The 23,782-nt window shown below is 46.1% G+C and overlaps 1 protein-coding gene across 1 annotated transcript; it reads left to right on the forward strand.

Moving 5' to 3' along the window:
* Positions 1-646: 646 nt before the first annotated feature.
* LOC107113114 (chromosome unknown open reading frame, human C1orf94) lies at positions 647-23,569 on the forward strand. The gene is made up of 6 exons (XM_015414382.1): positions 647-924; positions 14,042-14,712; positions 15,213-15,382; positions 20,081-20,155; positions 22,776-22,960; positions 23,494-23,569. The coding sequence occupies exons 1-6, from the start codon at positions 647-649 to the stop codon at positions 23,567-23,569; spliced, it is 1,455 nt and encodes a 484-aa protein (XP_015269868.1).
* Positions 23,570-23,782: the final 213 nt, after the last annotated feature.

The following is a 23,782-nucleotide window of genomic DNA, read 5'->3' on the forward strand; positions in this document are numbered from 1 at the left end:
GATCAAGTGTAATAGCGGTAAATCTCCAGGTGCCACTTGGTGGTTGGCAGACCTAGACATGGGGTCGTTCTGTATCCTAACCACAATAGCCAGAAAAAAATAAAAAAAATACTTCTGACAGCAGCACTGTCCTAGCCATTTAGGGCTAGGAGCCTGGGGAGAGCAGAGATTGGGGAAGAGAGAGACCTCAGTGGGGTATCATACCACAGAGTCTATCCTCCAAACCTGACATTTCCCCCCAGGGGAACAGATCTCCGTTTGGTAATTCCTGGGTATCTCCAGGCCCACCTGGAGACTGGCAACCCGACAACAGTCCACTTCATTTGAAGACAGAAAAGTGACATCTTTGAGGTACACTTACTATCCTCTTCAGGCATCCTCGGCAAGAGCAACATCCCTTCCTTCCACTATTCCTGGATTTTTGGGACTCGCTGTAACTCCGTCCAGCTGTTATCTTTCTTCTCAGTTGCCATGCAACAAGGGTTCTATGGTTACTTGGCTACCAGGGTTCGTTGCCATCCATTCCGTTCTAGGTTGTCTTTTTTTAAAAACCACAATAAACTGGGATATACTCATATAAAAGAGTGTGAACAGTTCTGTTTTTTCTCACATTCTCCTCCAGTTCCTTGCCAGTGTGTAAGGCAGGATGCTGACGGGTAGAAGCGATCTTCAGTGTTCAGCAGTCAACCCCAAAGGCCCTTTCCCATTGGGTCCTTTCCCGAGATACATCTGGATCCATCACAACACTCCCCTTGACAGCCTGGACAAAGCCTGTCATGAGATCTGGAAAAGGGTCCAAGGCCTTCCTGAGGAACTCCAGCCAAGATCCTCCTCACCACTTCTTCAGCTTAGCGTTCATGCTATCCCATCTTCAGAGACCCTCATAGAAGACAACAGTAGTACCAGCAGCAGCTCCCAAAAGGAGTGAGTCTTCTTAAAGAGTTATTTTATTTTCTAACTCTATTCATAGTTCACTTTCTTGCTGAGAAAGTAGGTGTATTACAAACAGGGGTCGTTTCATAGAAAAAGAGCTAGGAGAACTCATTAGCATAACTCATTAGCATATGCCACACCCCCTGACATCAGGGGCCTGGCGGTGGACCTGCAAGGCCGGCGGGAGTGCGAGGAAGGCCCTCCCTGGCCCCAGGCAGGCAGGGGTGGGGAGAGGCGGGGAGGAAGCAACTTACCCTCCCTCTTCTCCTGCCTCCTCCTGGCTGAATGAGGGCCGGAAGCGGGGCGGCCGGAAGCAGGGGGCAGGGCTTCATCGTGTGCCCCACCCCCCGCACCTCACCCGGGGGAACTGCGATCCCCCCCGAATCGACCTCTGATTACAAAACATAAAAACAATGCATTCAAAAGCGGTGAGGCATCCAATAAATAATACAGTTGGACTTGATTACAAATTATTTATTTTATTTGTATCCTGCCTTCCTCCTTGAGGGGGACCAAAGTGGCTTCCATCATTCTCCTCTTCTCCATTTTATCCTCACAAAAGCCGTATGCGCTAGGCTAGGCTGAGAACATGCAATTGGCCTACGGTAACCCAGGGAGCTTCCACGGCAGAGTGGGGATTTGAACTTGGGTTTCCCAGGTCCTAGTCCAACAATTTAACGACTATGCCACACTGGCTCTCTTAGAAAACAATGCAAATTATAAAACAGTATAAGGCATGACCTACCATAAACAGTGCAGAGAGTGGATTATAAAAGTAGAGCACAATGTAGTAAGAACAAGGTAATACATCCCATGAACAGTGCAATAGACTATGACCCTGTTACCTTTATGAAAGCCCCCTCCTGAGCCAATCCTTTATACTACACCCCTATTCCCTTTATCAAAATGTCTTCCTGAACATTTCTCTTTTACACATTCTGTGGAATGAAAGAAATGTGGAATGAAAGAAAAATCTCACCTCCCCAGGCAGGCCATTGCAGAAGGTATCCCCCTCACCAGAGAGGAGAGAGAGAATGTTTCCAGTAACACCCCCTTGAAGATTTACATGTCAATATCAAATTACACTGGCAGTGATCTTCAGAGGCACCAAATGGAAATAATGCAGGAGTGCTTCATTTATTCATTTGAACCAACAATGCCCTACCAAGTTGTAATGTATTCAATAGCTGCCATTGCAATACATGAATCATCTAATTGAAGTACAGTGTTAAGCTTCGTCCTGGGCTAGGATCCAAATCCATCCAATCACATTGATAGCCCAGGAAGAACCCACCAATCACTTGTCAGCAAGCTCCCTGAGCAGGAACGTCCGTGATTGGTCCTTATGCATACAACCTTATTGGTTGGTAAATGTACAGGAGGCGTGGCTACATTAGCCGGGAGAGTTTAAAAGCAGGACAGCTGCAATGTAAAAGTTGTTCTGGCTATCCGATGTTGATCCGTGTTGGAGTTGTGTTCGAGATGTTGAATAAAGTTGAACCTTTGCTGAATCACTCTCCAACTGGCAGCTATTGAATACATTACACAAGTAAATAAAGCCAGTGTGGTATAGTGATTAGTGTGTCAGATCAGGATCCAGGAGACCCAGGTTGGGATCCCTGCCCTGAATCTTGCTGGGTGACCTTGGTCTAGTCCCAGATACTCTCAGCCTGACTTAGCTCATAGGTTTGTTATTACGAGGATAAAACGGAAGAGAGGAGAATGATACAAGCCCCTTCAGGTCCCCAATGGGGAGAAAATATTCAAAATAAATATTGACACAAACGACCTGGACTGTTCCTCTCATCTGTCTTGCTGTACTGTTTAAAAGTTCAATGGAAGACAAGTCCTTTTCTGTGTTGTTCTTAGTGCAGAGCTTTTGAGCCAGGTCTTGCTGGTGCCCAAGCAAAGAATGTCCATTTGAATTCCGGGGACCTGTGAAATCATGGTAAACTGCAGGGTGCCTCTGTGCTTATACAGAGTGCATTCTCACAACTGCAGGCACTCTTACAGACCTGGGACTAGAGAGCCTAAGGCTTGAGCAGTGTGACTTCTAGAAAGTTCCAGCACTTCTCAATCCTATGCAGTTCGGCAAAGAAGTAACTCCCATGATATTTAATGGGGCTTACCTTACTCCCAGACAGGCCTGTAGCCATGAGGGGGCTCACAAGGGGCAACACCCTCCCCCAAATGTGCACTGCCCCCTCACCATGCTCCTCCTCCTTCCCAGGAGGAGTAGGGAGCCTGGAGCAACGAGTGACTGACTGTGCTTGCTAGCAGTGTATCCATTTAAATTGTGCAAGGCACCAGGCTGCCCTCCTCCCCACTGCCCTCGTGGCTAGCCTGCATGCCTCATGGTTGGCTGGGAGGGGGAGGGAGCCTGGGGTGACTGGTGACTGTGCCCGCCTGCCCTATTGAGACTGCGCTCAGCACTGCCCTCCTCTCCTGCTGCCCTCACAGCCAGCCTGCGCGTCTCGTGGTTGGTTGATGCCACATGTGGAGCTTGCTGCTGGTGTCATGTGACCCAGGGTGACTGGGCAGACGCAGGCGCAGTGAGGTGCCGGGCCATTCTCTTTGCCTGTTGCTACCTTGCCCCGTTCATGGTAAAAGTGGTGGGGGTGAGTTAGTGAGCATGGTGCTCATGTGGACGCAGCCAGCTGGTGCAAGGATGGCCAGGATGGCAGAGAAGATCACACTGCTGTACCTCTTCGCTGGGGGGTGAGTGCTGCTCCTTTCCTTTCCCCCCCATCCCAGTCTCATCCATCTTCCTCATCACTATTCAGCCTCCCCCCCCCCATTCATCCCCCCACGTATTATTATCCCTTTAAAGGTGAAAGAGCAAGGTATGCCTAAGGTCACCGGTGAGCTCATGAGGTAAGATTCGTCTTGTCTCTGTAGCTCACTTTCTGAGTTATTATATCACACCAATTCTGTTTTCTCTTTACTTTGAGTGTTCCATTCATCCCCTTCAACATACTCCTCGATGCCTTCTCTTTTTGCCTCCTGTAGATGTACGATGGGAGCTTCCATGTACAGAGGCAGTCTATCCTGCCATTGGTGAAAATAAAATGGGAATAGGCTTGGGAATAAGCAAAATCAGGCAGCTGTCAAAAGAAAAACACTGCAGGGGTGGAAATCTTTTCTCTGACTCAGCAGGGCCTCCCTTGCTTAGGCCAGCAGCTGGTATTCAAAGGTAGACTGCCTCTGAACAAGGCCATTTTAAATTAAGCATTCATTTTATTTTGTTGAATTTTTTCCTTAGCCATTTTATCATCTGCCATTTCCTGCCCTGCATTTTGCCTGCAATTTGTTTTTGTTTTACTGGTCCTTTTTTATGGATTTTATGGTGTTTGTGTTGCCTGAGGACTTTATTTATGTATTTGTTCTTTGCTTGATCTTTTTACTGTTTCTGTCAGTTTAATTTAGGCTGGTTTTAGGCTATTTTGCAGTATTTGGCAGTGCTGTACAAACACATAATGGGCTGTTCTCCACTGCACTAAACTGCCCTCTTGTTGCCCTCCCCCCCGGAAAAACTTTCTGCCTCCTGGCCTGGTCCCAGATAAGCATCCAAAGGACTGCAGTTTATATTGCATTAAATATGGCTGGTCCAAATGGCGAGAGCATGTGGTGATGGAAAGTGGTATCAAGTTCCAGCTGACTTAGGGCAACCCTTTAGGGGTTTCAGTGCAAAATACAAACAGAGGGTGCAAACAGATGAACGGAGTGTGCTTCTGCATAGCAATGCTGGATTGCCTTGGTGGTCTCCCATCCAAGTACTAGCCAGGGCTGACCCAGTTTTGCTTTCAAGATCTAACGAGATCAGGCCATCCTGGCCCATCCTGGTCAGGGCCAAGAGCATCTACAGTGTTCTAAAAGTGGCCACTCCCCAATTTTAGAACTCTTACCCTTCAAAAGTACAAAAGAAGAAGAAGAGTTGGTTTTATACCCCACCCTTCACTACCTGAAGGAGTCTCAGAGTGGCTTACAATCTCCTTCCCTTCCTCTCCTCACAACAGACACCCTGTGAGGTAGGTGGGGCTGAGAGAGCTCTGAGAGAACTGTGACTGACCCAAGGTCACCCAGCTGGCTTCATGTGGGGGAGTGGGGAATCAAACCCAGTTCTCCAGATTAGAGTCCACCGCTCTTAACTACTACACCAAAAGGATCTTCCAGAACTGATGGGGCCAAGGAACAGTCTCCAGTTTCCAAGTCTGGTCTTAAATCTGATTAGGCACTCCAATAGGGTTGCCGGGTTCCCTTCCTGCTGTGGTAGGGGGATTTGGGATGTTCCAGGGATGGGTGGGGAACAGGACTGTACTAATCCATGGTTGGGCCCCTAGGCTTTCAGGTATTTCGGGGGCCCTCTGGCACTTCAATCTTTTACCCCACTACAGCTGACAGCCTGACCCTGGCATGGTAGGTACTAGACCGCAGTACATAGCCCTATATCCATTTTGAGGCTGTCTATGAAGAGAAAATAACAGTGCCTCAGCAAAATAATAATAATGATGATGATGATGAGCCCCTAGTCCCTGTGGGGCCCCTAGGCTACAGCCTAGTCAGCCTTATAGATAATACAGCCCTGGCAGGGACATCTCACAGGGTACGCTCTGGTTTTTGGACAAACTCTATAGTAAAATGGGGCAACATCCCTGTTTAGGGGCAGGGTTCTCACCACCAGCCAGCTGGTCCATGGCGGGGAGAAGCCCCTGAAATCTGGGGGCTGGCAACCCTACCCTCCAACTGGGAAGCTTCAATAACACATTAATGAAGGAGGAGTGTTATGAAGAAATTATTTTTCTGTGGAAAAATCATCTCCCCGTGGTACTAACCTTCATCTGCGATTTCGGAAACAGCTACCCGCATGCAGCGAGCCCCCTTCGTAGTTTCTGCATTTAAATGGATCAAAATATTTACAGGAGAAAAGGGGGATGAAAAGAGCATTCAGAAGGAGAAAATCACAACACAAAAGGCGGTGGCTGGAAACATCTGCTCTTCAGAAATCCTGGATTTGGCAGGAAGACGTTTTAACAAAACCTCTGGTGATGGGAAAATGTTGAGGAGGAAGGTAGAGAAAGAAGAGAGAAAGAAGAGAAGGCAGCATTTTCTATATACCCCTGAAGTCGGAAATTTTTGGGAGATTTTCCAAATACTGTCCTTAATTAGTGGCAACTAGCAGCTGTCCAGGTGTTGCTGTTTTCTTTAAATGAAACAAAGTATAAAATGTTGATATATCCACACAAATCTAGTCAATGTTTTTCTTATTTTATTTTATTTTACTTCACTTCACTCTATTTTATTTTTTACTTCACTTTATTTTATTTTACTTTACTTCACTTTATTTTACTTCACTTCACTTTTATTTTACTTCACTTCACTCTTCTCTCCAAGGGGTACCCACAACAGCTTACATTGTTCTCCTCCCTTCCATTTTATCCCCACAACAACCCTGTCACGTAGGCCTCTTCCAGTTTATGGTGACACGCTGGCAGACGCACCTCCCGGACCTCCCGGGGGTGCGATCTGCACGCTGGCGGTTAGGAGAGGGGACGATTGTTAGTTACCCTCCCGGAGCCTTTGTGAAAGGCTCCTAGCCATGGGGCTTTTGAAGGGTGGCCTCTTCACCAGTGCGATGCTGGGGAATTGAGGCGCTCTTCCAGCCCGACGGTCCTGCCACTATGCGTCCAAAAGGAACTAGAGCTGCTGATCAGGACAAGCATCGGAGATCAAGCGTTTAAAACGCATTTTGAGCGAGGTCGTATGACCAACAACGAACAGTGAGTTGAGTGAAAACGAAACACCAGCAATTTAAAAAGAAAGTCCCCCCCTCGAGAACGGCGAGAAAAGTGAGCAGGGGAGGGGCCCCTCCCATACACATGAACGAAAAAGTGATTTAGCAAGGGGGGGACAGAATTAAAAGTGTTTAAATCTGTTTTAAGAACCTTACCAGAGCGCGGATAGGCGTTGGGTGATTTTCAGAGACTTTAGCAAGTTTTGACAAAAGTAAACAATCCATAAAAATGGTGTGGAAAAAAGCGGAGAGAGACAAACAGCCAAAAGTGAAAGCACCGGGGAGCATGAGCCCACGACCGGAAGAGACCACTGAGTTCTCTAAACTTTTGGCAGACTCTTTGCACCCTCTACTGGACCAGATGACTAACATTAATCAGCAACTGACAACTCTAAATCTAAGACAAAGACATAAGAGTTTTGAAAGACATTCCATTTGAGATAAGAAGGAAAAGAAGGAAATACAGAGACTTGGTTTTATTTCTACAAAACCACAATGTCTCCTACAGATGTTTAACGCCCGAGGGATTAATCTTTAGATATGCAAATGGAAAAGAAAGGATTCTGTTGAAAAGGCTTGCAAATTTTTGCGTCAACATAGCAGTCCAGCAGGAGAAGGTGTGACCGATGCTGCCAAAGAAAGCGAAGAAGGAGAGGCTGGATCTTCCGAGGAAGACTCTGACTCTAAATTGGGGGCTGCTGCCCCCAAACAAAGCTATCAGTTGAGACACAGAAAGGGGGGGGGGAGATTGTTAAGGTACTCTGAAGTATCTAAAATAAGTATATTGTATATCTTTTTACAGTCTTTTTATGAAACTAGAATTGTTGATGAATATCTAAATATTTAAATAGATAGATGATCATTTTCAATGAAAGTTAACTCATGTTTAAGCTTAAAGGTAATTTTGTAAATGTATGTATTATCACCATCTTTTGGGTTTTTAGGGGGTTTTCTTTACTTTCTCCCATAGACTGTAGTTTCCCTTTCCTAATTTTCTGTTTGTAGTTATTAGGAAAGCAATTAAAAAATCCCCTTCGGGGGACAAAAAAAAAAAAAAAAGGTAGGTAAGCCTGAAAAGAAGGTATGATTGGCCCAAGGCTACCCAGCAAGCTTCCATGGCAGAGTAGAGATCCAAACCTGGGTCTCCCAGCCTGACACTCAAACCACAACAACACACTGTGGGCTCTCGTGTGGTCACACAAACACATGAAGCTGCTTTCTACTGAATCAGACCCTTGGTCCGTCAAAGTCAGTATTGCCTACTTAGACTGGCAGCGGCTCTCCAGGGTCTCAGGTTGAGGTCTTTCACATCACCTCCTACCTGATTCTTTTAACTGGAGATGCTGGGGGTTGAACCCTATTAGATCTGTACCCATTGATCTGCACTGCAGGTATCAAACATTTGGGAAACATACTTCAACAGTCAGAATAAGAGGAGGATAATGAATGGGGCCAGAAGGGATGCCTGGTGTTGAGTGGCACCTCTTAGCCTTAACATAATGAAAAATAATGTTGACATGGAATATGAAGGAGTGCTAGCATATTTCTAATTCTCATCCCTCTGTGGTTGCAAAACAAAACAAAACAGAAAACCGGACCAGAAAAGGGATTCTTTGGTGTTTGTTCAAAAGATTCCAGAGCCCTTTTGGATTGTACTTGGTGAGTCTGATTTGCATAAGTCAATATGTTAAAATAATTAAAGGCCGTCAGATCAAGCAAAAGGGCACGAGGTATAATCTTGGTCCCAAATGCTACTATGGATGACAAATTGAACAAGCACTTTTTATCCTTGGCAGGTGAGCGTGGACTGAGATCTAAATGGGAAGGAGCACAAAAAAAACTTGCTGGGGGGGGGGGCTTATACAACAAAAGTGTCTACAAGGGATGCTTTGGTTGCCAAGGTCAGAAGACTATAAAATGACAACAAAAATCCTCTTCACTTTGCTTGCTGAGATTTAATCTGATGCCTCAGTGGAAGCCAGCAGGAACATACATACCCAACACACACATTTTGAATGTCATCTGCATTTTCTCTCCCACATCAGACTGAGTTCCTGAGATTAGGGTTGCCTGTAGTTGCCAACTTCCAGGTGGGACCTGGAACTCTCCAGACTACAGAAATCAGTTCCCCTGGAGGAAATGGCTGCTTTAAAGAATGGACTCTGTGGCATTATATTCTGCTGCGATCCCTCCCCAAACCCTGTCCTCCCCAGGCGCCACCCCCAAATTTCCAGCAACTTCCCAATCTGGAGTTGGCAGCCAATGTTCCCTCTAAACTCCATAGTTCTGTGAGCAGAAATTCTACCTCATGAGCGAAAAAAGCTGGTAGCATTAAAGTTGTGATCGAGTCTACATTGGACTGTTGTGTAAATTAGTTTTTTTAGATTACTTCCATAACCTTGTAAAATCTCAGAATAAATTATTTTAAATTATATTTAAATTATATTTTAAGAATAATTTAAAGATTATAAGAGAAAACAGAATCAAGTCAAATTCCACCCACCCCTTTCAACTATATCGGTAGACCTGTCCTCTGAAAAAGAGTTCTATCCACCCTTTTCCACTATATTGGTAGACCTGGCCTCTAGAGAACAAGTCTATCCACCCCTTGCCACCATATTGGTAGACCTGGCCTCCAAGAACAGGTCTACCCACCCTTTTCCACCATATTGGTAGACCTGGCCTCCAAGAACAGGTCTACCCACTCTTTTCCACTATATTGGTAGACCTGGCCTCTGGAGAACAAGTTACCTGCCACACTCTACTATGTTGGTAGGCCTGGCCTGGGACCATCACCTTTTGCTGAGCCTTAGAAAATATATCAGGACATGGTTGGGGTGGGGGGGGAGGACTCTTGCAGTCCACTTTGTTTGTTTTTTTTAGTGCAATATAACAACCAGCATTACAGGTCAAGTATAACAGAGGAGGAACAATCACTGTCAGAACCCTGCCTAACCTAACAAACAGGAAGTTGCTTAAATGTTATCAACCTGCCCAGACTACTTATTTATTCAAATATTTATATCCCACTTTTCCCTGTGACTTAAGGCAACTTACAAATCATAGTGAAAAACACAATAGGATTGTGCAAAAAATAATAATATTTTTTTCTGGCTCCATTGTAGCCTATGGGGACCATTATAGTCAATAGGCCTATAGGCTATAATAGAGAATCATTCTGGGGGTATTTGAGGCTCTGGAGGGGATTTAGGAAGAGGCACCAAGTTTGCAGCATAGCTGCTGGTGCCTATCTTCAAACCCCCCCCCACCAAAATTTAAAAAAAGATTGGACTGGGGGTCCAAGTTCTATGGGCCCCAGAAGGAGGTGCCCCATCCTCCATTGTTTCCAATGGAGGGGGGAACTTTGTGTGCAGAAGCAGAAACCTCTGAGCTGGCATCTAATTTTTTTTGCAACCATGCCCCCTAGCGCAGCTTAGAGGGAGCGATATTGGCAACCCTCTCTGGCTTGGGAAATTCCTGGAGGTTTAGGAGTGCTGCCTGGGGAGGGTGGAGTTTGGGGAGCTTGAGGGAGCTCACCGGGGATGTTTCTCTTAAACTGTCAGGTATACCATAGAGTCTGCCCTCCAGAGCTGCTGTTTCCTCTAGGGAAGCTGATCTCTGTAGTCTGGAGATCAGCAGTTATACCAGGAGAACTCCAGACTCCACCTGGAGATTGGTACTTGAGACACAATGTGAAATGTCTCATGTTTCGTTGTGTTATTTTGAGAAACAATTAGCTAGCTTGCAGAATACATATTAAGATGTAGAGCCAGGCTTGTCTTGACTGCCTCTCTCATAATAGGGTTTTCTAAGGCAGAACGTGTTATCATGAATCAGGGGGCTGTCTCTGATGTGGGAGTGCTTATATCAAGTGCTCCCAAGCTCTGTGACACATAGGATTTAACCTGCCTCATGATGATATCATGACTCAGCATGACATCATGACTTTGCCTTCAATTTCCCTTGAAATTCTCCCAGGCAGGAACCCCTGAATTCCCTTTGAATTGCTCAGAGGGTGCTAACCGCTTCTAAAAGCCTACAGTTGTTGCTTCTTTGTGGGGAGGGACACGCTCACAAACATGTTCTTTCCCTCCATGTGCTTTTGTGAGATGGGTGGTGGTGGAAAGTGCCATCAAATTGCAGCCGACTTACGGCGGCCCCGTCAGGTTTTCAAGGCAAGAGATGTCTAGAGGTGATTTGCCAATGCCTGCCTCTGCACGGCAACCTCGGAGCAAGTACTGACAAGGGCTGACCTTGCTTAGCTACAAAGAGCTGACAAGATCAGGCAAGCCAAGCTGTCCAGGTCAAAGTTTTGAGGGATTACCAAGTCAGTTTTTCAAATGTCTGGGCTGAAGCTTCTAAAGACTAAGGACTGGTCCCAGACTAAATTTCCCACTGGCTGAATGAACGATTCCTGTTTCCCCTGCCCCAGTGCAGCCTATTGATCTCTATGAACTGCTGCTCCTGGAGGACAGGGACACCAAGGAACGACAGGAAGGGGCTCTGCAGCAGAAAGGGGGAATCATTGGAACAGGCCAATTTAGTCTCAATCCAACCCCATCTCTCTGATCACTTCTGGACCTCAATCAAAGCGACTCAGTTGAGGTGCTCAGCAGGTGGCACTCCCTGGGCCAAATCCAGCCTCTGAGTATTGCCTTTTGGCTTCTCATTCTCCATGCCCAAGGTAAAAGTGAGGTATGGTGAACACAGAGTCGCCAACTCTGAGTTGGGAAATTCTTGGAGATTTGGGGGTGGAGGCTGGGGAGGACAGAGTTTGGGGAGAGGATGGACACCAGTGGGGTACGATGCCATAGAGTCCACTCTCCACAGCAGCCCTTTTCTCCAGGGGGACTGTACTTTGTAAGTCTGGAGATCAGTTATGTTTCTAGATCTCCAGGCCCCTCCTGGAGGTTGGCAACCCTCACTGAGAACAATATTTAACAATGTCACCAAAATATTTTGAGGCTTATAACCTTGGTCCTTGACCCCCTGCCCCTTCTCACTGATGGCCATAAAGTACATCTTAAACTCTTGATCCATTCACAATGTGTATGTGCTTCGGGGGAATCACTGGATTACGTATTTGTCTCAAGAAGCACCAAAGTTTCAGGGAGGGTTTGAATGAAAAGGATTGCAAGATTTGCTCAGTTTGCAGAATAATAAAGGCAGCTGTAATTACACAGTGATAGCATAATTGGAGAAAATGAAATAATATGCAGTTTACTAAGAAAGTTGGCACGATATTTATATGTATAGATAAGTACATATGTAGCACATGTTTATCACAGCAGCTGTTCTCTGTCCTTGGAGCTTATAACAAACAAAGGAGAGAAGAAAAGCATATATCTGCGCTTCGTGGCACTGGTAGCAAGTGGAGAAAGTTGAGATGGCACTGTTCTTTAAAGTCAACATTTTCTGGGGCTTCCTGCAAGGCAGAAAAGCAAGTCCCTAACCTTGGTTAGGAGCCCTTAGTTTGCCCTTTCTTGGGGCAGGCAGCTTGTCTCTTTCTTGTGCGTCATTCTTTACGCTCCATGGTGAAGCACACTTCTGTTCTGATTGCCGCATCTTCCTTCTGGGGTACAAGCCCAATTGAAACTGGGTGCCAGGATTGAGGCCCCTGTCCTGGGTCACAATTTGGGATGGGGTGCAAAATTACTGTCCAAAAATAGGTACGCTATTAGCCCTTTTCAGATGTTATGAATGAGTACATGCTACCCACAATCCTCCTGATGCCTAAAGTTGCCATTTATTTATGTATTAACTTCATTTGTGTCCTACCTCTCTCCCCAATGGAGACCCAAGGCAGCTTTATACCATTCTCCTCTCCCCCCTCCATATCATCCACACAACAACCCTGTGAAGTAGGTTAGGCTGAGAAGTGTGACTAGCCCAAGGTCACTGAGTGTCAGGTTCCTGGTTAAATCAGTTTTCAACACCAGCCAGTTTGTAGAAAGCTAACTTTATTGAGACAGTTGATAGAGACCATCCTGGACACATCTATTAGAATGGAAGTTAAATGTGCGAAGGTTACAGATATAGGGAATTAAAGTAAAAGCACTAAAGATCAGGACCCAATCACACACACACACACCCCGGCATTTGCCCACCAGAACTAATAGTCAACCCCCCCCCTTTCCCCCATAGCACGTAGCATGAAAACATATTAAAGTATGTTAAAATGCCATATTCTTGTCAGTAAAAATAATTTAACAAGGATGGCCTGTTTCCTACCACCTGGCTTTCTTCTAGCCTAACCTTCCTTCACCTTAAAGCAGCTTTTCCACCAGGCTCCAGGAAGAAGGCACTTTAGGCTAGAGGAAGACTTCAGATTTGCTGAGTGGTACCATACACATTTGTTTGCTCATTTCAAAATAGTAAATAAAAAACCTAGATAAAAAGCCTTGTCCCTCACAGGCTTAGTGAAGATAGCAGGCCAGGCAGAGTGGCCCTTCTCCTTGGCCCTGAACTCGCAAGCCCACACAGCGCAGCACAGCACAGCACCACACAGCACATGTAGTTGTTGACAACCGCTCAGAAGGTGGGGAGGGAGGAGAAATCCAGCCGATGGCATTGGGAAGTAGGCCTCCAACTAGGTGTCTTCCATAGCAGCTTTCAAGCAGTGAGGCCTTGGAATTTCTCAGTAGCAATACCCACTGCTGTTTTTAACTAACCCCAGTGGTAATTCTAAGGGGAATGGAGAGTAGAATTGGGAATAAATTAGTCATAAATAACATAAATAACATGGCCATGGAAGTACAAACCTCTTTTGAACCATGATCCGTGACCAGCAGTTGGGTTACAGATCTCCTCCTGATGGTCCTGAGTCTCAATAGAGCTGCCTTGGGGTGGGGGTGAGAGCCTGCTTTTTGGAAGGACCTGCTGTTAGTGAGTATACATAAAGAGCAAGGGTGTCATGCCTTCTACCTCATTATGCCTGCATACTGAGAGGAAGAGCAGGATGGAGAAGCAGCAATGGAGAGAATCCCTCCATGGTTCTCACCTGTGGCTTGTTCCTGACTAAGGTATACCAATGGGTGCTTGGTTTGGGCTTCCTATCTCCAGCCCTCTTAGCCTGCTGCCCATGGTCCTGACCTTGACCCCAGTGAGATCATACCTGTGTCCCCTCTTCCTGTCACATGACTCTGATGTCACACACTTGCTTCTTAGAAGGTCCCATGCTATCGCCTGAGTGTGAAAGGAGACTCCCAGATCTGGAAAGGCTGAAGACCACTGTTGTAATGTATCACTCTTCCCAAATGCCTTTTGGTTTGGGCCTATATGTGTGGATCTGATGAATCATTTCTCTCTTTCCTGCAGATCTTTGGAAACCTGCATTGGCAAAGATGAGATTTCCTTGCTGGTTGAGCAAGAATATTTGAGTCTCACCCAGGAGAACACAACCGAACTAGAGTTACAGAGGCTGGAGGATGACAAGGCAATCCTTGTTCCTTTAGTTCAAGGTCCATCTAACAACAGTCTTATCCCATTTTCTGATGGAGACCAGACATTAGAGGAGAGGAAAGTGGTGCAAAATGTCTACAGAGCACTCACTGGAAACAAAAGAGAGATGAAACTGAGGTCCATCTGTGATGTCCAGCTGTCCACAAAGTCCACTGTCACGGGCATCCTGCTGCCCGCAAAATACATCTACAAGAGTGCCAAAAATGCAGATGGTTGTAACAGTAACACAATGGGTTCCACCACTCAGATTGCCAAGCTCTTGGCACAGTTCCCACTGAAACCCATGGAGGCAGCCAAAGCTCTGGACAATAAGATGGTGGCTGAAGAAACCAAGTTGATCAAAGACCTCTTGCAAAACAACATGATCAGGTCAACTGCCCACAAAGACAGTTTCACAAGGCCAGCCCCGATAATGACGGTGGCTGAAAGTCAAGGAACCGGGCAGAAGAAGCAGCTCCCAGTGTTTGCCAAGATCTGCTCAAAAACTGAACCTGAAATGATTGCTGATGGGCTCTGTCAAAACAATGGTAAGATTCCAAGGAGGGTCACTATGAGGGAGGGAGTGTCATGGCTAGGCTACAGATAGTTCAGCTTGAGCTGCAGAATGCAATGCCAGGGAGTTCTTATAGACAGTCACTTGAGGTTTGAGATGTCATTCATGAAGGGGCTGTCCAAAGTTCAAGCCAGGGCCGGTTCTTGGATCAAGTAGCATGTTTGGGCAGCCCATAATGATATGCCACAGGGGGTTCAGCTCATTCTTAGCCATTAGTGACATGGGAGGCGACCGGTATCTTCTCCTGGGCCCCCAGTGGGCAGCCTTAGCTTGGACCCAGTTAGTGGCAGCACAGGCCCAGGAGCTGATGGCATACAATTATTTCCCCCCAGTAGACTCCTCTATATCTTACCAGGCTTCACTCCTTGATTTGCAGAGCTTTACCTCCTGAATCTCTGTCCTGAGACCTGACCACCATACGCAGAACCCAGTACCTGGGATAACTTGTATAATAACGGTTTGATCTTTCCACAGCAACTTCCACAGCCATGGATAAGAACAATCTGAAGTACAATGGGAACATTTTCACTCCACGATTCCCAGCAACCTCGACAACTACCACACTGAAACAGCCCCTGTGGCTTAGCCTGAATTATCCTCCACCTCCCATTTTCCCAAACCACTCAAGCTTCCCGCAGTACCAGGTAATATTACCAAACTGATCAAAAGCTGGGGAGAGATCTCCAGCCTTGAGGCAGAGTCTTTGTACAGAGCTGGGAGGCAGAGATCACTATGAGGTTGTAGTGACTCAGATTTAGAAACACAACGGCCTGCTGAAGAGAAAGCAAGAATCAGCCTCCACTGACTGAAGAGGAGGCAAAATCTGAGAGAAGGGGGATTGCCAGTTGTATGCGGAGCCAGTATGGTGTGAAACCGAGAGTAAACAAGTATAAAGACAACAGTCGTGAGAGTCTGACCCACAAATCAAACAGTCATTGGAGAGACGCCCAGGATCCATTAGAAACATAGCAGCATATTTTGAGCCTGAATGTTAACTGAGATCAGCGTCCTATCTGAATTTAGTATTTATTAAGACTTGTTGTCTAGCACTTATGAAACAGAGAGCTTTTGCACCATTATAATATCTCTCAAAGAAGATCCATTGTTTGAAACGTTATATAATCTGGAGATTACGTTGATTATGTACCTTGGTTCAAGGATTTTCTTATGATTTGTTTATCATGTTGTAGTGCTTCAGATTGTAATACATAGATAGCATTCTTTTTTTTTTTAATAAAGGTTTTATTGGCTCCCCTAAAAAGGGGAGGTATTTCGCTTAAAAGAAAAAAGGGAGGGGTAGACAGTGGGAGAAAGAGAAAGCTGAGTGATATATAAACTGGTAAATTAAACTGTTAGTAATGTCCAATTAGTCTTCTTGGGCTTCTTCTGTGTGTTGCCAAACTTCTTTTCTTAGTCCTGTTACATATATTCTCTGTTAGTATGTTAGTAATGTTCCTTTGAGATTCTGTTAATAAAAAGGGTCTCTTCTGTGCACATTCAGAACCGCTTCTTTGCGTGCTGGGTACTTTTACTATCGCTGACGTGGAGGAACTTCCTCTGTTGCCTTCTCCTTCTGGCTTGTTAGATCCTCCTTCGGGTTGTTGTTAATACGCTCAGTTCATGTACTATAAACCCTCTTCCTTTCATGCCCCGGAGGTCCCCATTTTCGAGAATGGTATCAATTTCATTTTCGCTTTTATATTCGCTCCCAGACTCTCTATGGGTCCTCCTCGCAATTGTTGACTTATAAGCGCTTATCAGGCACTTCTCGCTGTCACAATTCCAACTTATCTTTTTTGCAAAACTCCCGTCGGATTCACAGCCATAAACAGTCCAAACATTCAACAGCCGGCTCTTGCACACAAACAAACGCCCAGACGGAAGTCCCTCCCTCCTTCTCCGCTCGCTTTTGCCCAGCTCCGACATCTTTTCTTTTTTGTTTACTTTTAGAAAGTTCTTAAAATGTGCTCCAGAGAGACAAGTTCATAGATAGCATTCTTTATAAGTCTTAATGACTGTTTGATTTGTGGGTCAGACTCTCACGACTGTTGTCTTTATACTTGTTTACTGATCGGGTTGTGTTTGTTCAGATTTATCGTGAAACCGAGAGTGTCATACTGTCCCATTCTGCATGTGGACAACCAGGGGAAAGAGGTCTCCACCGGGGAGCTGTGATTCAGTGAAGCTGTAGCTGATCTTTGGTATAGGAGCAGAAGCTGCATAGCAGGGAGCTATACAGGAACACCACGAACTATTTATTTATAAATTAGACTTCTAGACCACCCTCCCCTGCAAAACAGGGCTCAGGGTGATGTACAATAATAAAAGCACACTCAAAAATTAATCAACACTTAAAAACAATAAAATAAAATACAGCAATTAACATTTACTAGATGGCGCTAAAACTCCAAATTGCACCACTGCCCCATTTGAGAGGGGGGTGGGGGAACACCAGAAACAGAGTGCCAGGCAAGGTGGAAACTGTCGCTGTCCTCAGCCGAAAGCCTGGCAGAACATCTCTGCCTTACAGGCCCTGCAGAACTGCCTTAAGTCCCACAGGCACAGATGTTATTCAACAGAGAGTTCCACCAGGTTGAGGACAGCTGGATATCTTTCAGGCCGGGGATCACCAGCAGGTTCTTCTCTGCAGAGCACAGTGCTCTTGGGGAGGTATACCAAGAGGGGTGGTCCTGAAGATACCTGGATAGGTTAGAGAGCTGTTGAACCTGTGAATGCTAGCACTTAACTGAAGGTTCATATGGACAGCTGATAACCTTATCTCTTCCTATAGCTAGAGTTGGTCTTTTCCTGCAGGAGTGTGGGATTCCTCAAGCTGTGAGGTGTGCACTCTTTTGCCTAGTCCAGGCTTTGGCTCTCTGTTTTCTTTGTTACTGGGGGATATTCTGGTGGTGGATTAAGGAGGTTTTTGATATACTTTTCCAATGGGTCTTGAGCAGGAGCTTCTGTAGTAGAGAAGGCCGGAGGTATTCCCTTGAAGATTCTGGGGTGCAGGAAGCATTGGGTATAGGGGGATCACAGGGGATTCCTCAGCCCTTGAAGAGTCCTTCTTCTCCTTTGAAGAGTCTTCTTCCCAAATCAAGGCTGGGTCAGGGCAGATCCTGACACATATTAGGGCAGGGAAGACTTGGGTTTGAATCAAAGTTCCTCATCAAAGGCTCCTAAGTAAGCTCAAAAATCATGGGATAGAAGGACAAGTCCTTTTATGGATCAAAAACTGGCTAATTCATAGAAAACAGAGAGTGAGTATAAATGGGCAATTTTCTCAGTGGAGGGTGGTAAGCAGTGGGGTACCGCAGGGATCAGTACTTGGTCCACTGCTTTTTAACTTGTTCATTAATGATTTGGAGATGGGAGTAAGCAGTGAAGTGGCTAAATTTGCGGATGATACAAAGTTGTTCATGGTGGTGAAAACCAGTGAGGATTGTGAGGCACTCCAAAGGGATCTGTCAAGGATGGGCGAGTGGGCGTCAACATGGCAAATGGGGTTCAATGTGGCCAAGTGCAAGGTGATGCACATTGGAGCCAAAAATCCTAAATATAAATACACATTGATGGGGTCTGAACTGGCAGAGACTGATCAAGAGAGAGATCTTGGAGTTGTAGTGAATAACTCACTGAAAATGTCAAGACAGTGTGTGACTGCAATAAAGAAGGCCAATGCTATGCTGGGGATTATTAGGAAGGGTATTGAAAACAGATCAGCCAATATCATAATGCCCCTATATAAATCAATGGTGAGACCTCATTTGGAATACTGTGTGCAGTTCTGGGCACCACACCTTAAAAAGGATATTATAGCTTTGGAAAAAGTGCAGAAAAGGGCAACTCGAATGATAAAAGGGTTGGAACACTTTCCCTATGAGGAAAGGTTAAAGCGCTTAGGGCTCTTTAGCTTGGAGAAAAGATGACTGAGGGGTGACATGATCGAGGTTTATAAGATTATGCATGGGAAAGAGCAGGTCGAGAAAGAGGTACTTTTCTCCCTTTCTCACAATACAAGAACTCGTGGGCACTCGAGGAAACTGCAGAGCGGTCGGGTTAGAACGGATAAGAGGAAGTACTTCTTCACCCAAAGAGTGATTAACACTTGGAATTCACTGCCACAGGAAGTGGTGGCGGCTACAAGCATGGACAGCTTCAAAAGGGAATTAGATAAGCATATGGAGCAGAGGTCCATCAGTGGCTATTAGCCACAAGGTATAGATAGGGGCTCTGGGGCAAGTGATGCTCTGTCTTCTTGGTGCTTGGGGGGGTCAACAGTGGGAGGGCTTCTAATGTCCTGGCCCCACTGGTGGACCTCCTGATGGCACTGGTATTTCTGGCCACTGTGTGACACAGAGTGTTGGACTGGATGGGCCTTTGGCCTGATCCAACATTGGCATCTCTTATGTTCTTATGTTCTAATCCCCACTAGGGTCAGGAAGCTGCTTGGATGTCCTTGGACCAAAGTAGACACCCCCCCACACACGATCCTTGGAACTGGGCAATCCTGGAGATCTAATCCTGTACCACAGCTTGTTGTGTAACTCCTGGCATACTGCATTTATTTATTGACTTCAATTGTACCCTGACTTTCCCCCGTAATTGGGACCCAAAGGAGATTACATCATTTTCCTCTCTTCTATTTTATCTTTACAACAGCCCTGTGAGCTAAGCTATGCTGAGAGTATGTGACTGACTCAAGGTCACCCAGCTAGCTTCCATGGCAGAATGAGGTTCTGAACCTGGTTCTCCCATATCCTAGTTTGACACTGTAAGCACTACATGACACTCACTCTCATATTGCTGTACATTAGATTGGATCTTATGGGTCCGTTCCATGAGCAGAGGTGCTTTCTGCTAGCAGAAGGAGGCTTCCCTTGATGCAATACTCAGAGGAGTGTCTTGGGTGAGGGGCAGGCTCCTTCTGCCAGTGAAAAGTGCCTCTGCTTGCAGAACGGACCCACAGACGGCAATCCTTTGGAGAAGGCCCTCAAACAACCGGAAGCTCCTGTTTACTAAATCATAAGTTGTCTTACTTTTTCATTCAATTATCTTTGAAAAAACACATCCTGAGCTTTTAGTACTATGCCAGTTAGTATAAATATGATTCATCCATTAATCAATCAGTCGGTTGAAGGGAAAGGCTGAATTATCCATCAAGTTAAGATGGGAAGCAAAGGTTGTCAAAACAACAGCTTGTATCTGAAGTCTGAACACTGATCCCTTCCTGTGTGGGCTAAGCTTCCGGGGGTAGCTTTGAATACAGGGGTAGTAGCAGTAAGAGACTCAGATCCTCTGCATTCAGCTCCTGCCTTGTGCATTTTTTTGTTTTAAACCAGAGTTTGTACCAGCAAAGAGCACGGATCCCGTACCAGCAGACGTTACACCCTCAGCTGGGGTGCTACTCCAGACAGGTATTTTACACTTAGCAGATCTTCTATGGCACAGAGAGAGTTGGGATTAGGCAGAGGAAATGCTTTGTTCCTGTTTCAGCTCTCACAGTTCTGAACACATCTCCCTGCCTCAGGACCCTGGAGGTGAACCACAGGCAGTCTACTAGGTTTGCCATCCTCCAGGTGGGGCCTGGAGATCTCCTGGAATAACAACAGATCTCCAGTCTACAGAGATCTGCCCCCCTGGAGAAAATAGCTATTTTGGAGGGTGGACTTTATAACCTCTGAGGTCCCTCCCCTCCACAACCCCCCAAATCTCCAGAAATCCCCCAAAATGGAGGTGGCAAGTCAGAGGGACATTGTGCAAGAAAAGCTAAAGGAGATCAGAAAATGTGAACTGCAAATGCGAAATCGACCGTAATGGTCAGAGCCAGTTCAAAGTATTTGGTTCTCCCAAGCAAGGTATACCCATCCCCTCCTGGACCCCGGCTGCTACATGCCAAGGAGGGGATGCCAGTCAGTTTCTGTGCTGCTGCTGACTAGGTGCAGGATGAGTCCTTGCCGTTGCCTGAGTGGCCTGACTGGAGCACTGGCCCTGGGTACAGTCACTTGTGGGTTCAGCCAAGCAACTGCTACCAAATTTTTGTAGTGTGGTAACTTTTCCCCCCTGCCCATTCCACTCACTGCCATAATAAAAATAATTTTCAGTGTTCAATTCTAAAGGAATTCTAAAGGAAATCAAAAGACTTCCAGTAACAATTAGCAAAGGTTCATGGAGGTGACAGGTGCCTATGAGAGAAAGGGCTCACGTCTGTCTGACCAGTGTCAGTCTGTGGCCGCTGTCGCGTTCCAGTGATTGTAGACTCTGAGCCTCAACAAGCAAGACGTCCTTTTCGTGAACCCATATGGCACTTTGTGCATTGCCAATCCAGAAGGGGCCTTTAAGAGTGTTTGTAGTAAATATACTCAAAATTACGAGATGCGATGAGCCAAAGCCAAGCACCAGATCCTTCTTCTAGTTTTGTATCAGCTTAGACAGATGGGCTCTCAAAGGGAACTAGCGCAGTCAGCCCCGCACAATGAAATCAGAGTTTCTATTTTAAACTCATTCAAGACAGATGGGGAATAGAATGGATGAGAGCTGGTTCCAGACTTGTGTGTGTGTGTGTGGGGGGGGGGTGTTTCCTGGCAAAGTGCCCAGGGCTCCTCTCTTTTTGCCTCCCACCCTATGATGTTTCCCTTCCCACCCGCTGACCCACATGCCTGTGCATCCTTCCCCCATGAGCCCTCTTACCACCTGCGCTCACAGATGCTTGCACCACCCACATGCCCGTTCCCTGACAAGGCTGGGCAGTACGTGCAGCTGAGATGGGGGTTGCTTGTAAGCAAGCAAGTGGGGGGAAGGTGAGTGGGCAGCAGGGGAGGCGTATGGTCAGTGACAGTGGGCCCCACGAGAAACCCTGGGCCCCGGCAGCTGCCTCACCTTGTTGTATGCTGACGCTAGCTCTGGAATGGATAAACCACAATAAGATGAACTGTGACAGTAAAAAGCAGACGGGAAGAGATGGAGCTGGTTCCTCTGTCCCCAGGCAAGGCTTGCCACAGCCTTGAGGTTCTACAGGCCAGAACCAAAGATAAATTTGGCCCCGATGAAAACTCCTGAAAGGAGGAGTGTAAAATATTGGGAGCAGGGGGAGAAATAAAGCATATTAATGAGGTGAGCAGGTTAACAATGGCCTGCCTGGGAAGATGCTTGGTTAGCAGGGAAAGGATGAGTTGCACATGGTTTGTAGCAAGCAATTGTGCCACCGTCAGGCTAAGGAGAAGGGTGTGATTCTTCTGCTTCAGCAAAGTTTAACAAGCTAGTCAGATTTTACAAATGTGAGCTTGGAGGAAGAGAGCAGAGGTGGAGAGGGGATTAAACTTTTGCATGTAAAAGGTCTAAGGTTCAATCCCTGGCATCTCCAGTCAAAAGATCTTGGATAGCAGATGCTGGGAGAGACCTTAAACCAAGACCCTGCCAGTCAGAGTAGAATAGATAATACTGGGCCAGCCTAGATGGACCAACAGTTTGACTCAGTATAAGACAGCTTCATACACTGTGTCATAAGGAATTAAATTTTGGGTGAGGGGCAGGTGGTGGGTGGCTCAGTGGTAGATCTTTATGTACAGAAAGTCCCTGGTTCAGTTTCTGGTCTTTCCCAACCCTTCTACCTTAGATCCTTATACCTGGAGATGTTGGGGGTTGGCACTTCCCATATATGGCACTTCCCATATATGAAGCAGATGTCTGGGAAGGGGCTGTGGCTGAGAGGTAGAGCATCTGCTTGGCACACAGAAGGTCTCAGGAACAATTCCTGGCATCTCCAGTAACAATGACCAGCTAGCAGGTGATGGGAGGGACCTCTGCTTGAGACCTTGGGGAGCTGCTGCCAGCCTGACAATATTGACCTTGGTGGACCAATGGTCTGGTTGAGTATAAGGCAGTTATTCAGCTGCATCCCCTGACAATCCTGTTCTGACTTTAAGTAAAGAGTTCCTTCCTCAAAGTAAGGGAAAGGAGTTTGTAAGCCGCTCTGAGACTCCTTTGGGTAGTGAAGGGTGGGGTATAAATCCAATCTCTTCTTCTTCTGTTCTATAGGTAACTCCTTACAACCCCCAACAAATCTTCCGCTCACCTTACACACCTGTGCTCAGCTACATCCCACTGGTTCAACCTGGTTATTCTTACCAGCAAAGGACCCCAGCCAAACCGGCCAACAGCGTCCGTGATCCCCCAGCCATGGCAGGTGATGGGCCACAATATCCATTTTCTCCTTCCTATGGGTGAGTATCAAGTAGTGACAATGTGTACATGATATCCAAGTCACAGCTGGGAAGCTGCTTCAGTTTGCAGAGGCTGATAAAGCAGCCCATATGGGACTAATAGTTGTTTTTTTTAATCCTAAAAGGAGAGTCTAAAGTACTTTATGACTACTTGCAGGGGTATGTGCTAATGGTATTTAAAAAAAGAAGCTGCCAGCCTGCCCTCTCCATGGTACCGTGCAGTGCAGTCTGATTGGTTCGCCATGGGGTCAGGCTGGATTAGGGTGGCATGTCTGGTCGCACCTCTCCAGAACAAATAGCTCCGGAGAAATTAGAGGTGCAGCCAGACTGTGCCAAACCTGCTGTCTGATCGCAGCCTCTGTTAGTGCAGTCTGTAATGCTGGGCTCTTTACTACTCACCTCTGCCCCCTAGATCATTTATGAACAAGTGGATGTTCATAAATACTCAGCGCCTGCTCCAGAGCTGATCTGTACATTCCTGGCTGGCATTTTGCTCGTTATTTAATAAGACAACCTGTTTATTTTATTCCCAGGTTTACGACTACCACTGCTGGACCTGTAAGAACCAACCCTTATTTCTCTTCCAATGGAGGCGGCAACAGTTTTTAAATCTTTTTTGGTTACTTATTTGAAGATATGGATCTTTTGAGGACAGTGAGAAATCCTTGGAATTTTGCAAGGACTTGTATTTGAAAAATTTGCTCTGAAGTTAAAGAATCATTCTCCAAGTGAGTCCACATAATTTCAGAGCAAAGAGGATCAATGAGTTGACAATTCTTACAACAGAGCAGAATTTTGTTTACCTGGGATGTATGAAATACT

Source organism: Gekko japonicus, unplaced genomic scaffold (assembly GCF_001447785.1).
Source record: "Gekko japonicus isolate JY-2015 unplaced genomic scaffold, Gekko_japonicus_V1.1 scaffold194, whole genome shotgun sequence".
NCBI classification, from domain to species: domain Eukaryota; kingdom Metazoa; phylum Chordata; class Lepidosauria; order Squamata; family Gekkonidae; genus Gekko; species Gekko japonicus.

Excerpts from the sequence above, each read along its gene's own strand:
- LOC107113114 (XM_015414382.1), top strand. The coding sequence starts at position 647 with ATGCTGACGGGTAGAAGCGATCTTCAGTGTTCAGCAGTCAACCCCAAA. Across the intron at positions 925-14,041 it reads AGCAGCAGCTCCCAAAAGGA|ATCTTTGGAAACCTGCATTG; the intron begins GTGAGTCTTCTT and ends TCTTTCCTGCAG. Across the intron at positions 20,156-22,775 it reads TGGGGTGCTACTCCAGACAG|GTAACTCCTTACAACCCCCA; the intron begins GTATTTTACACT and ends TCTGTTCTATAG.